The sequence below is a fragment of the Staurois parvus genome, unplaced genomic scaffold (genome assembly GCF_062004578.1).
Source record: "Staurois parvus isolate SC_StPar_1 unplaced genomic scaffold, SC_StPar_1.0 ptg000124l, whole genome shotgun sequence".
Classification (NCBI taxonomy): Eukaryota; Metazoa; Chordata; class Amphibia; order Anura; family Ranidae; genus Staurois; species Staurois parvus.
The window spans coordinates 4,110,040-4,124,620 of NW_028317920.1; the positions used below are offsets into that span (position 1 = coordinate 4,110,040).

Genomic DNA, 14,581 nt, shown 5'->3' on the forward strand with positions numbered 1-14,581 from the left:
ACCAGTAAGGGCAGGCATGTCTTGGAGACTCTGGAGAGACTGTGGACTAGGAGGTGCAGTGCCATCAGCAGTGTGCAATGGAGCTCCCACCAGTAAGGGCAGGCATGTGTTGGAGACTCTGGAGAGACTGTGGTCTAGGAGGTGCAGAGCCATCAGCAGTGTGCATTGGAGCTCCAACCAGTAAGGGCAGGCATGTGTCGAAGACTCTGGAGAGACTCTGGACTAGGAGGTGCAGAGCCATCAGCAATGTACAATGGAGCTCCCACAAGTAAGGGCAGGCATGTGTTGAAGACTTTGCAGAGACTGTGGACTAGGAGGTGCAGAGCCATCAGCAGTGTGCAATGGAGCTCCAACTAGTAAGGACAGGCATGTGTTGAAGACTTTGGAGAGAGTGTGGACTAGGAGGTGCAGAGCTGGCAGCAGTGTGAAGTGGAGCTGTGATGTTTAATATGATTTATTACAGGTACTTATATAGCGCCATCAATTTACGCAGCGCTGTACATATATATTGTACATTCACATCAGTCCCTAACCCTCAAGGGGCGTACAATCTAAGGTCCCTAACTCACATTCATACATAAACATACTAGGGCCAATTTTGACAGGAGCTAACTCACCTACCAGCATGTCTTTGGAGGGTGGGAGAAAACCCACACAGGCACAGAGAGAACATGCAAACTTCAGGGAGGCGATGCCATGGTTGGGATTCGAACCACCGACCCTAATACTGTCAGGCGGAAGTGCTGACCATTTAGCCAATGTGCTGCCCGTGTTTGCTGAGAAGCCAGGAAAATGGGAAGATGTAATACCTGTAGATCCAGCAGCTGTGAAAAGGGGAAAGAGCTCGGAATTGTGGTAGATGGAGGAGTGGGCTTTACAGCCTCAAGTGTCTTTAGCCACCAGCATGCTCTCGTCAGGGAGGTGTGTGCATGTGCTAGCAGAAAAGGCATTAAGTGCTGGTGGTTGTAACACCTGCTGTAGACACAAGGGGGTCTATTTATAAAACATTTGTCGTATGAATGTCAAACGCATTCCTGCAAACTGGATGAAATGTCACCATGTTTTCTGTCATACATTAATTCCTGCATCATCAGCTCCATCTAGTGTCCAAAATGCCGTATAGTTTTCTGAAATATCTCCATAAGAAAATATACCCCGTTCTGGCCACTAGATGGAGCTGATGATACAAAAATTAATCTATTACAAAAAATACATGTAACTTCATTTAGGTGCATAAATGGTTTGTAAATAACCCCCAAGCAGGGACGGACTGACCATTTGGAAACTCGGGCACTGCCCGAGGGCCCGGGGTCAGTAGGGGGCCCCATGAGATGCCCCTGGTACCTTTTTCATAGGCTTTTTTGAGTTTGGGCAAGGACACAGGAGCCCCATGATCCCCTATTGCCCGGGGGCCCCATGAGTCGTCAGTCCGCCCCTGCCCCCAAGACACCCCCTCTACTAGAAGATAAATGCATTGTTGAAGACAATCTTTTCAGTAAAATTTATTCTATTGTAAATAAACAGCATCAGATTTATATACAAATAAAAAACACATTTTTTCTATTATAAATCCGGTGCAGTGTTGTTCGTATGGCTGATAAATATTGCTAATTCCAAGTCCTATTTGGTGTTGGCGGCTGGTAAGAAAATTCCCTGGATCTTCTGCTAATGTTCTTCTTCAGTGCAAAAACAGGCAGCAAAATGAAGGAGTCAGTCTAATTGCCAAGCTCTGCCTCCTCTGTACCAGTGAGAAGCCAGACCAAGCGGAAGCAGAGGGCGAGGAAACCGGTACCCAACAGGTCGCCAAGGGCAGTGAGGTATGGGATAGAGAAATTGTCCGGGTCCAGTCCTTTCCGCCACATGAACCGCACAATGAGATCAGCTACGTACAGCAAGATGCAGACCTGGAATAAGAAAACAATGTTGAGTTCGAGGGAAGTGAAATTTAAAAGGAACCTGTGCCCAGATCATGAACACGAAGGAATTTACAACTTCTGAATCAACAGAAAAAGCCGTTTAACCACTTCCAGTCCGGACACTTTCACCCCCTTCCAGTCCGGAAGCTTTCACCCCCTTCCAGTCCGGAAGCTTTCACCCCCTTCCAGTCCGGACACTTTTACCCCCTTCCAGTCCGGACGCTTTCACCCCCTTCCAGTCCGGACACTTTCACCCCCTTCCAGTCCGGACACTTTCTCCCTCTTCCAGTCCGGACACTTTCACCCCCTTCCAGTCCGGACACTTTCTCCCCCTTCCAGTCCGGACACTTTTTCCCCTTCCAGTCCGGACACTTTCACCCCCTTCCAGTCCGGACACTTTTACCCCCTTCCAGTCCGGATGCTTTCCCCCCCTTCCAGTCCGGACACTTTCCCCCCCTTCCAGTCCAGACACTTTCACCCCCTTCCAGTCCGGACACTTTCACCCCCTTCCAGTCTGGATGCTTTCACCCCCTTCCAGTCCGGACGCTTTCCCCCCCTTCCAGTCCAGACACTTTCCCCCCCTTCCAGTCCGGACACTTTCACCCCCTTTCCAGTACGGACACTTTCACCCCCTTCCAGTCCGGACACTTTCACCCCCTTTCCAGTACGGACACTTTCACCCCCTTCCAGTCCAGGCCAATTTTCAGCTTTCACCGCTATCACACTTTGAATGACAATTGCGCAGTCATGCAACACTGTACCCATATGACTTTTTTAGCATTTTTTTGAGACAGATAAAACTTTAGTTTGGTGGTATTTATTCATCACTGGGATTTTTATTTTTTTTCCTATGTAAATGAAAAAGTCCAAAAAGTTTGAAAAAAAGTGTTTTTCTTATAAAATTTTGCAAATAAATAGTATTTCATCATAAATCTTGGCCAAAATGTATTTTGTTATCTTTTTAGTAAAAAAAAATAACCCAAATTAGTTTATAACCAAAATTATAATTTTTTAAAATTTTTTAATTTTTTTATATTATTTATTTTTATTTTTTTTATTTTTTACATACTGTCACCCTAGCAGTACAGTGTCACCATGGTGGGGGGTGATGAAGATTGTTTTTATATTTTTACACTGATTGCTTTTACACCCATAAAGGCTGTAAAAGCAATAATTTCTCCTTCTCTCTGGCTGCATTCTTGCAGCCATTGAGAACTACTGTGTGAGCTGTGATTGGTCACAGCTTGTCACATGGTACAAGGCTGTTGTGAATAGCCTTGTACCATGTGACCTCTGTGATCATTCACAGATTTCACATGTAGTAAGCAATGATGTCAGAAGTGACATCTTGCCTACTACTCTGCATGTAATCACTGAATGGCCAATCAGTGATCACATGCTCGGAACCTTGTATAGAGGTCCCGTCCGATGATCAGTGTTCCACTGTGTCCGGAGGAAACAGCAGGCACCGGATCGCAGTGCTGCGCGCTCCCAGGGAGCGCGCACAAGCAGGGGGTGGGGAGGCCGTTTATAAACGGCCACCTGACCCTGCACTGCCACTGTCTGGCTGTTTATATACAACGGCCAGACAGGAAGTGGTTAAAGAGCTGGGAATGGGAGGGGAGCGGGTACCCGATTTTGACAGGTACCTGCTCCAACTTCTGCTCCCCGCGCAGTCTTCTGGGACACATGACAGGTTCCTGAAGACTGCAGGACCATTCACCATGCGCAGCACAACTTGTGCACCATGGTGACACTGTACTACTTGTGGGGGGTGATGAAGATTTTTTTTTTACACTGATTGCTTTTACACCTATAAAGGCTGTAAAAGCAATAATTTCTCCTTCTCTCTGGCTGCATTCTTGCAGCCATTGAGAACTACTGTATGAGCTGTGATTGGTCACAGCTTGTCACATGGGACAAGGCTGTTGTGAATAGCCCTGTACCATGTGACCTCTGTGATCATTCACAGATTTCACACGTAGTAAGCAATGATGTCAGAAGTGGCCAATCAGTGATCACATGATCGGGACCTCGCACAGAGGTCCCGTACAACAATCAGTGTTCCACTGTGTCCGGAGGACACAGCGGGCACCGGATTGCATTGCTGCATGCTCCCAGGGAGCGCGCACAAGCAGGGGGCGGGGAGGCCGTTTATAAACGGGCCACCCGACCCTGCACTGCCACCGTCCGGCCATTTATATACAACGGCCGGATGGGAGGTGGTTAAAACGATCCATCATTCACCTATGTAACTACAATCGCTCTGGAGAAATGATATGACTAGAACAGGCTGATTCCACCACTTCCAATCCTGTTCACTGTCACTGAACAGTAATCACCAAGCAAAAGAAGCACAAAAATCTGCATGCAAAATGCTATACTATGTTTGTCCAGGTGAGAGCAATTCAATATTACTACTACACTACGGTGGTCCCAGCATTACCTGTAAGAGAGCAGCGGTCAAGTAGAAGGTGATAAAGAGTGCGTTGAGCGAAGTGTGACCTCCTTGTAACAAATGGATGGTGTACAGGAAGACCAGGTGACCCGGGACAACCAATAGGAACAATACTCGAGCTGATTTGGAATTAACACCTGAAGAGGAGAAGAAAGTAAATGTGGACAATCAGACACAGGTGTACCCTCCAGAATACTTTTCTTCAAGTTCAGTTTATCAGCCAGGGGAAAACTTATGAACGATCGAATGAAAGTTTCTGTCTCTTTTGTTCCATGAAAAAGGGAAGGAATAACAAATCACAAAGATTTCCTAGCATGTTGTAAAATAACTAACACACATGGCACTCAGAAACAAAAATCCTCGAATGTTCAGGAAGGTTCCCTCTTGCTACATGTGGCAAATTTGGCCACAGTTGCATTTTATTCGCCTTCCTCTGGAAGAGTTTGTATCTGGTGTAACTAGAGGGGAATTATTATTATCATTATCAACAAAAGCCTGTGATTTCCTAACCCCTGGTTCACACCAATGCGTTTTTTTGCTTTTTGCAGGAACGCACTACAGTCCATTTAACATGGTTTCCTAAGGGACATGTTCACATCAATGCGTTTTTGAGCTGCTGCATTTTTGGAAAGGGTGGGGAAGTTTTTTAAATGCAAAAAGCAGCGGTTTTGCTACAATAGAGTTCAGTGGAGAAGCTGCTGAAACGCATATAGTGCATTTTTGCCGTGTTTTGCGTTTTTTTTATGTCAAGCATCAAAAAAATTTCCACTTTAACAAAAAAAAAACCTGAGAAAAATACAAAATGCGGTAAAATTAAATGCGGTAAAATGCATTACAAACACGGGGGGCAGCACAGCGGCTAAACGGTCAGCACTTCTGCCTGGAAGTACTAGCGACGTTGGATCAAATCCCAGCCACGGCACCACCTGCCTGGAGTTTACATGTTCTCCCTGTGCCTGTGTGTGTTTTCTCTGAGTACTCTAGTTTCCTCCCACACTCCAAAGACATGCTGGTAGGTTAACCCTTTGATGACCATAAGATTTTGGAACGCCAAAAGAATCAATTTTTTTGTTTTTAAAGTTTGTACACTTCAGTTGCTGTAACTAAGCCATTTCATGAAATAATTGGCAAAAAGCTAGATCCATTTGTTGATAAGAACTAATAATTTGACTCAAACCAAAAAAAAAAAGAGTTTTAAGTTCTTAATCAGATGATACACGCAATTAAAAACATGGGACAAATACGTCCCTTGGTCCTCAAAGGGTTAATTGGTCCTAGTATGTGTATGTATGAATGTGAGTTAGGGACCTTAGATTGTACGCCCCTTGAGGGTTAGGGACCTTAGATTGTACGCCCCTTGAGGGTTAGGGACCTTAGATTGTACGCCCCTTGAGGGTTAGGGACCTTAGATTGTACGCCCCTTGAGGGTTAGGGACCTTAGATTGTACGCCCCTTGAGGGTTAGGGACCTTAGATTGTACGCCCCTTGAGGGTTAGGGACCTTAGATTGTACGCCCCTTGAGGGTTAGGGACCTTAGATTGTACGCCCCTTGAGGGTTAGGGACCTTAGATTGTGCACCCCTTGAGGGTTAGGGACCTTAGATTGTACACCCCTTGAGGGTTAGGGACTGATGTGAATGTACAATATATATGTAAAGCACTGCGTAAATTGACAGCGCTATATAAGTACCTGAAATAAATAATAAAAATAAATGTACTGTATGTAAAGCTCTAAATTGACAACACTATATAAGTACCTGTAATAAATAAAATAAAAATAAAAAACACGGGTGTAAAATGCAGAGCACAATACATAAAGCATGATAAAACGGATCAAAAGCATAGATGTGAACTAAGCCTTATGCAGGGCAAAGCAACAAATTAAATTTAAAGCAGAACAAAAAGTAAAACTTTCCATTTTAGATTTAGAGTAAGGGTAGGGTTATAACACCTGTCAGGTTTTTTTTTTTGCCATCTGTGTCCCATAGTCACAACAGGAAGTGAGTGGAAATCACTCCAAAGTGAAGCTTTCACCCCTATTCCTGTTCTTGAGATAATCCAAAACGTGAATTTTCTTTCACTTTCAGTCTCAGAAAACAGGACAGAGAGGGTGGCTCTCCCTATTATTATTATACAGTATTTATATAGTGCCAGGTTTCCTCAGTGCTGTACATTATAGTGGGGGACAGAACATGAGACAATACAGTAACAATACAATACATGAGGGGTTCGAGGGCAAGTTAGGTTCACACCTATGCGGCTATGCGTGCCACGATTTGAGGGGACATGAGAGCCCATTCGTTTGAATGGGCTGTTGTGCCCCAGGGCACACAGGAAAAAAGTCCCTGTACTATTTTTTAAATCCAATACTGAAGAAAAAAGAGAGTGGTGCTAAAGAGAGAGCGGTGCTAAAGAGAGAGCGGTGCTAAAGAAAGAGCGGTGCTAAAGAAAGAGCGGTGCTAAAGAGACAGTGGTGCTAAAGAGAGAGCGGTGCTAAAGAAAGAGTGGTGCTAAAGAGAGAGTGGTGCTAAACAAAGAGTGGTGCTAAAGAGAGAGTGGTGCTAAAGAGAGAGTGGTGCTAAAGAGAGAGTGGTGCTAAAGAAAGAGTGGTGCTAAAGAGAGAGTGGTGCTAAAGAGAGAGTGGTGCTAAAGAGAGAGTGGTGCTAAAGAGAGAGTGGTGCTAAACAAAGAGTGGTGCTAAAGAGAGAGTGGTGCTAAAGAAAGAGTGGTGCTAAAGAGAGAGTGGTGCTAAAGAGAGAGTGGTGCTAAACAAAGAGTGGTGCTAAAGAGAGAGTGGTGCTAAAAAGAGAGTGGTGCTAAAGAGAGAGTGGAGCTAAAGAGAGAGTGGAGCTAAAGAGAGAGTGGAGCTAAAAAGAGAGTGGTGCTAAACAAAGAGTGGTGCTAAAGAGAGAGTGGTGCTAAAGAGAGAGTGGTGCTAAAGAGAGAGTGGTGCTAAAGAGAGAGTGATGTTACTTCCCATACATACCTCCATTAGCAGAGACAGCGGGTGCCCGATCTCCAGTCGCAGAGCTGAGAATAATTGTCCATAAACTTGATCTGCACAACCAACGTAGCTCTAAAACCTTTGTCTTCATTCCGTAACCCACAGTGTAAAAGTTACAGTAACAAACAGTTGACGCGTTTCGGCCTACACGGCTTTAGTCATGACGCTGTTCCGGCTGAAACGCGTCAGCGCCTGTCACTGTAACTTTTACACTGTGGTTTACTGAACTAAGACGAAGTTTTCAGAGCTACGTCGGTTGTGCAGATCGAGTTTATGGACAACTATTTTTTAAATCACAGCCCACACTGGAACTGAGGTTCCCAATACGGTTGTGATTCCCAGTGCGGGTGGTGTGCCATTAGGATTAATAGCACCAGCCCACGGGTCCTGCATTTCTCTGTGTGGGTGGTTGCAGCTGCCGGTAATTGTGTGGGTCCTGCAGCGGCACCACCTCCACAGATGTGAACCAAGCCTAAGGCCTAGTTCACACCAATGCGTTTTTTTGTGCTTTTTGCAGAAACACTCTACAGTCCATGTAACATGGTTTCCTATGGGACACGTTCACATCTATGCTTTTTTGAGCCGCTGTGTTTTTGGAGCGGGTCAGGGCTATTTTTGAAACGCAAAACATTGCATTTTGGTTCTAGACTTCAATGGAGAGGCTGCAGAAAAGTCATGTAGTGCGTTTTTGACGTCTTTTAAGTTTTTAATCTGCCGAGCAACAAGTTGGCACAAATCCACCCCCCCCCCCCCAAAAAAAAATGCAAAACGAGTCAAAAAACGTGTCCACACCCTTAACTTCCGATTTGCACAGAGTTGATGCTGTAATGCTCATGGAGCGTATTGATTATACCTTACTGGATAAGATGCACTTATCTGACAAAAAATGGGAGTCATGGAAGGATTATAGACTGTCAGGAATGGATGCACCACTGGTGGTGGGACTCACCTGCCGTGTGGGCTGCAGTACCAGGGCTGGCCAGCGGGTGCTCTCAGCAACCAGAAGCTCACTCCTGCAGTCAGCCATCAGCTGAAGCTGATTGCAGGAGGTGTATTTAAGCAGGACCAGGCCTGTGATCAGTGCCTTGGTGTATTGTTTCCCATGAGCCCCTGTACCTGGTATTCTGTGTTCCTGTTCTGCTGACTATCTGATCTGACCCTGCCTGATCCTGACCTCTGCTGACTTCTCCTGCTTGATCCCTGGCTTGCCTGACCATCCTTCTGCCTGATCCTCTGTACCATGCTGCCCGTGAGTTACTGAACCTGGCTTGTGACCCTGACTATTCTCTGCCTGCTCCTCCGGTACCTCGCTGCCCGCACGTTGCTGACCTGGCCTGCCTGACTACGCCTGACGCTACCCAGACGATCCATCCCGCACGGATCTGTCCCTGTTACCAGGCCTGCCAGCCTCTTCACGTCAGGCTTTTCCACGGCACATACCCTCGGCGGACCCCTCTGCCACAGTTGGGTGCACTCAGGGGCCGCGACCTGGTCTCAGTCCTGTGCCAAGTCCATCCCCACCATCAGGGGCTCTGGTGAAAAGGCAGACTGGGGCTTAGACTCCGCGCCCTGGGGAATCCCGTTCTGTGGGTACTAGAGATCCTGCCGGGCGGTGCCTGACAGTACCTAACGGCCTGCCTGACCATTCCACCTCTCCAGCCCTGACTACGCCTGTGTTCCTGAAGCCTGCTACTTCCCTGTGTCAGTCCACACATCTCTGGTTATACCCGGATCCCTGACATAGACATTTATTGCATGATTAACAACATCCCAAGTGAAGATTGACTGGCATATACTGTTGACAGATGTAACATTCAACCTATTTAATTGTCTACATTTTCATGTACTTGCAATCTACTCTTTTCTACTTTCTATTTGCTCCTTTCTTATATTAATATACTTTTCCGTATTGTACTTTTCAAAAGTGCCTTGTTTTTGCTGTAAGTATCTCTTGAAACTGTACTGTTGTCTTACAGTCTACTTTTGCGAAATAAAACCGTTTGTAAACAAAAAAAAAAAAATGCACCACAAAAAGCACTGCAAAGCAGAGAAAACACAAACTGCATAGGTGTAAACCAGGTCTAATGGGGGCACATGCAGGAAAAAAAGCCTGATAGGGGGGCTAACCTCTTACCACTGTATGCAAGACTAAAAAAAAATGTTGGCTTTAGTTATACTTTAATGGTAGCCCACTAGCAGTTTATTCTTTCCTTCCATTTCTAGACCCATCATTCCATGAAAAAAAAAATATATATACTTCCAGGTTCCGGGTATGGGGGGGGGGGAAACCATGTGATTGGCTTACCTTTTTCCCACATGACAGCATTGGTGCTTGGCAGGGGCGGACTGACAACTCATGGGGCCCCCGGGCAATAAGGGATCATGGGGCCCCTGTGTCCTTGCCCAAACTCAAAAAAGCCTATGAAAAAGGTACCAGGGGCATCTCATGGGGCCCCCTACTGACCCCGGGCCCTCGGGCGGTGCCTGAGTTTCCAAATGGTCAGTCCGCCCCTGGTGCTTGGTGATTTGGTGATTGGCTGCTCTCTAGTATTGTCCCACTGAGATGGGAAAGAGTCCTGAGCTCTGTATGAGTGCCAACAAAGTTTAACTTAGAGCTTACACAGAGAAATATAGGTGGTGTTGATGTGGGTCTTCTATCTCAGCGGGAAAGGTCCACTTATTCAAGATGCCCCCTTCACCCCCCCAACGAAAACCCCCTGCTTAAAATTACCTGAGGGGTGTGGGGAAAAAAAATATATACTCACGTTTCTCAGACTTTTGAAATGTAGGGAGTGACATCATCATCCTTCCAGCAAGATTCCTGGGAATGCTGAGTAGCCTGAATCGCAGCACAGTGCAGGATCGTGTTCTGCAAGATTTGGGCTACTCAACATGCGATCTGGGCAGAAGGAGGATGATGTCACCCTCATCTAGGTACTACAGGAAGAAATGCAACTATTCTTTCCATGGGAGTTTTACCGAGGGGGAATGTGAATAAGTGGACCTTTGTCACTTAGACAGAAGGCCCACATCAACACCTCCTCTATTTCTCTCTGTGTAAGCTCTAAGTTGAACTTTGTTGGCGCTCATACAGAGCTCAGGACTCTATCCCATCCCAATGTAAGAGCAGCCAATCACCAAACATCAATGCTGTCATGTGGGAAAAAGGTAAGCCAGGCACATGATTCCCCCCCCCCTCCCATACCTGGAAGTACTTGCTTTTCCCTACATTGGCAAAGCACAGACGCACTTTAACTATACGTCTAATATATAGTCTTCCAGGTTCTGAAGGCTCCTGCGGGGCCTGACATCCTGCTAGGCGCTGCGAGTTTAAGTTGTTCTTCACCCAGCAGAATGGCATAGTTGTCCATATCGGCCTATCATAAGTTGTGGCTGCTTAACATGAATTCCCTGCAGTGTGGCAGTATGACTGCTGGTCACTGTTCTCCAGGACTTTGCCCACATTTATAGCTCTTACAGAAGTTGTGCTTACATACCGGAGGAGAAGAAGGTGGTCCAAGGGTTGGGCCAGTGCTGCCTCATTTTGTACGGTAGGACGCCCGGCATGCTCCAGAAATGGAGGAAGGTGGAGATCCGGCTGGCCTGAATAGCAACCAGGTTCCCGGCCACACCTGCGGGATTAGACATCATTGAAGCAATTTTTCAACTTTGCTTGTTTTGAATATTCAAAATGAATTAAATAGCGTTTTTGGTTTGTGGTGCTCAGATACAGTGTAGTTCCACTTTAACATTATATAGAAGAGAATAAGATTTTTCAGAAAGTAAACATTAACTTTTAAAGATGAATTCCAGGTATAGGTATTTTTACATAGTTACATTATTCCAGCCTGGACCAATAAAACTAAGTACTGTATATACCATACCTGTAGGATCCCTTTAAAACAGGGGTCTCCAAACTTTCTAAACAAAGGGCCAGTTTACTGTCCTTCAGACTTTATGAGGGCCAGACTGCGGCCAGTGGGAGTAGAAAAGGTCCCAACATCAGTGGGAAAAAATAATGCCCCATGGTTTGGTGTCAGTGGGAGGAATTCAGCCACATCATTGATGTTATTGGACCCTATGATTTGTGTCACTGGGAGGAATTGTGGCCCATCATTGATGTCATTGGTTCTTATCATTTGTGTCACTGGGAGGAATTGTGCCCCATCGTTGATGTCATTGGTCCCTATCAATTGTGTCACTGGGAGGAAATGTGGCCCATCATTGATGTCATTGGTCCTTATCATTTGTGTCACTGGGAGGAATTGTGCCCCATCGTTGATGTCATTGGTCCCTATCAATTGTGTCACTGGGAGGAAATGTGCCCCATCATTGATGTCATTGGACCCTATCATTTGTGTCACTGGGAGGAATTGTGGCCCATCATTGATGTCATTGGTCCCTATCATTTGTATCACTGGGAGGAATTGTGCCCCATCATTGATGTCATTGGACCCTATCATTTGTGTCACTGGAAGGAATTGTGCCCCATGATTGATGCCATTGGACCCTATCATTTGTGTCACTGGGAGGAATTGTGCCCCATCATTGATGTCATTGGACCCTATGATTTGTGTCACTGGGAGGAATTGTGCCTCATCATTGATGTCATTGGACCTTATCATTTGTGTCACTGGAAGGAATTGTGCCCCATCATTGATGTCATTGGTCCCTATCATTTGTGTCACTGGGAGGAATTGTGCCCCATCATTGATGTCATTGGACCCTATCATTTGTGTCACTGGGAGGAATTGTGCCCCATCATTGATGTCATTGGTCCCTATCATTTGTGTCACTGGGAGGAATTGTGCCCCATCATTGATGTCATTGGTCCCTATCATTTGTGTCACTGGGAGGAATTGTGCCCCATCATTGATGTCATTGGACCCTATCATTTGTGTCACTGGGAGGAATTGTGGCCCATCATTCATGTCATTGGACCCTATCATTTGTGTCACTGGGAGGAATTGTGCCCCATCATTGATGTCATTGGTCCCTATCATTTGTGTCACTGGGAGGAATTGTGCCCCATCATTGATGTCATTGGTCCCTATCATTTGTGTCACTGGGAGGAATTGTGGCCCATCATTCATGTCATTGGACCCTATCATTTGTGTCACTGGGAGGAATTGTGCCCCATCATTGATGTCATTGGTCCCTATCATTTGTGTCACTGGGAGGAATTGTGCCCCATCATTCATGTCATTGGACCCTATCAATTGTGTTGCAAAGTGGAACAAAATGAAAGCGCACCAACCTTGCGCATTACCTCAGTACAAAACTTGATTTCGATAAAATGAGTGAGATATATACTCACAAACAAAGCAGTAAAACAAGCGTGCAAGATCCTCAAAGGAGCATTAAAGTGCAAGACCAGTGCGATTCACATCAATGGGGGGAGACTCTCAAATGCTGATAAGTTTTGAAGGGGGTCCCTGCTTCCTTAGCTCTGAGGAAGAAGGGACCCCCCTTCGAAAAGCATCAGCAGAACTTTTGAGAGTCTCCCCCCATTGATGTGACTTGCACTGGTCTTGCACTTTAATGCTCCTTTGAGGATCTTACACACTTCGTTTGTGAGTATATATCTCATTTTCATAAAATCAAGTTTTGTATTGAGGTAATGCGCAAGGTTGGTGCGCTCACTTTTTGTTTCACTTTGCAGTACTGGTCAGGCTTCCCCAGCCTTCTCAAGAGCTGCACAAGCTCTGATCCATCGGCGGATGAACTTCCATAAGTGGTCCATCCACCCACCCACCCTTGATCTGGATCCCTGAGCACAGGAGGTGTTGTTTCTATTTCCCTATCAATTGTGTCACTGGGAGGAATTGTGCCCCAACGTTGGTGTCATTGGAAGGAGTTGTGCCCCCTTCATTGGTGTAAGTGGGGGGTATTATAACCAATTGTTGGTATCAGTAGATGAAATAATGCCCCAAGGGTCAGATAAAAGCAAGCAAAGGGCTACATCTGGCCCCCGGGCCACAGTTTGGAGACCACTGCTCTAGAAGCATAGTTCCAAGCTGGAATAACTAGTTACATCAGTAACATATTTTTCATTAGCTATCATGTGGGTTACATTTTTGATTTATTAAATAGATCTTTCCTAGTGGTTACATTTTTTATAGTGATTATATAAGGTAACTCTCAGGGTTAACTCACATTTCCAATGTAGGAGGGATTTTCCTCTCCTTATGTGAGTGGGTGTGTGTTCACTTCACTAGTGACCTGGAGAAGACCCAGATTGGGCAGAAAGGTGTTATTGCAGTCAGGGGGGTAACAAGCATTTACTGTCTTTGGGCAGGGGACTTTCCAAAGACATTTATCACTCTAGCTATATATTGAGTTTACTCTCAGCATTGTTACACAGCTATATCACTGTGTGTGGACTGCTTGGATCCTTTCCTGCTGGCAGAACACTATGATCACTGCCAGCAGCAATAGCCTCTGGCAGTGATCACATGAAAAAAGTCTGACAAGCCGATTGTACTGATGGATCGATGGATCAGCCGCTGAATGGACGAGATTCAACCCATCTATGGCCGGCCTAAAGCTGGCCATGAACTGATCAAAATTTGGCCAGTCCAGCAGGGACTAACCAAATTTCGATCAGTATGTGGGCTCCTCTGCTCAACTTTGAGGGACATGTTGGAAAATTTGCCATTAATCAGCAGCCAATCAGCTGCAGCTGCTGATAAGCGTATCAGTGGAAGGGATGAGCTCAGGCATATTTGGACATGACCTGACACCGCCTGAGCTATTCCGCCAGAAAGCTGTCAAAGTTGACAACAAATAATAGGGGGTGGAGGCATTCCCTGCCTGCAGCTGCACGTTTGTAAGGGGTATATATACTGTACATGCAGTTGTGGGGTGTGGAATGCCTCTGCCACTATGATTGGCTGTCCACTTTGACAGCTTCGCAATACCCCTGAGTTAACCCCTTTCAATGATAGGAATGGCTGGCTGCAGCTGCTGACCAATGGCAAATTTTCCGACGTCCCTCAAAGTTGAGTGGAGGTGGTGATCACTATAGATGAGCTTGGGTTCAGTCCAAACCCATGTTCAGTTGAACCCAAAAGAAAGTTATCAGTGCCGGGCCAATCAGATGTAGACAGAGGATTGGCTGGGCACTGACAGCTTTATTTCAGGTTCGAACTGAGCCCAAGATGATCCCTACTGGTCACTGATGGGTTTTTTTTTTTGTTGCTTG

The 14,581-nt window shown here is 45.8% G+C and overlaps 1 protein-coding gene across 4 annotated transcripts in view; it reads right to left on the reverse strand.

Moving 5' to 3' along the window:
- Positions 1 to 1,486: 1,486 nt before the first annotated feature.
- The window catches only part of LOC149467093 (solute carrier family 41 member 1-like), a 68,565-nt gene continuing 55,470 nt past the window's right edge, over positions 1,487 to 14,581 (reverse strand). For all 4 annotated transcript variants that reach the window (XM_089672291.1, XM_089672293.1, XM_089672292.1 and 1 more), the window contains 3 exons: positions 10,875 to 11,009; positions 4,363 to 4,511; positions 1,487 to 1,904 (listed from right to left, as the gene is read on the reverse strand). In XM_089672291.1, coding sequence (XP_089528417.1) covers positions 1,716 to 1,904; positions 4,363 to 4,511; positions 10,875 to 11,009 — 473 coding nt within the window. In that variant the 3' untranslated portion in view covers positions 1,487 to 1,715. The remainder of the gene's footprint in view (positions 1,905 to 4,362; positions 4,512 to 10,874; positions 11,010 to 14,581) is intronic.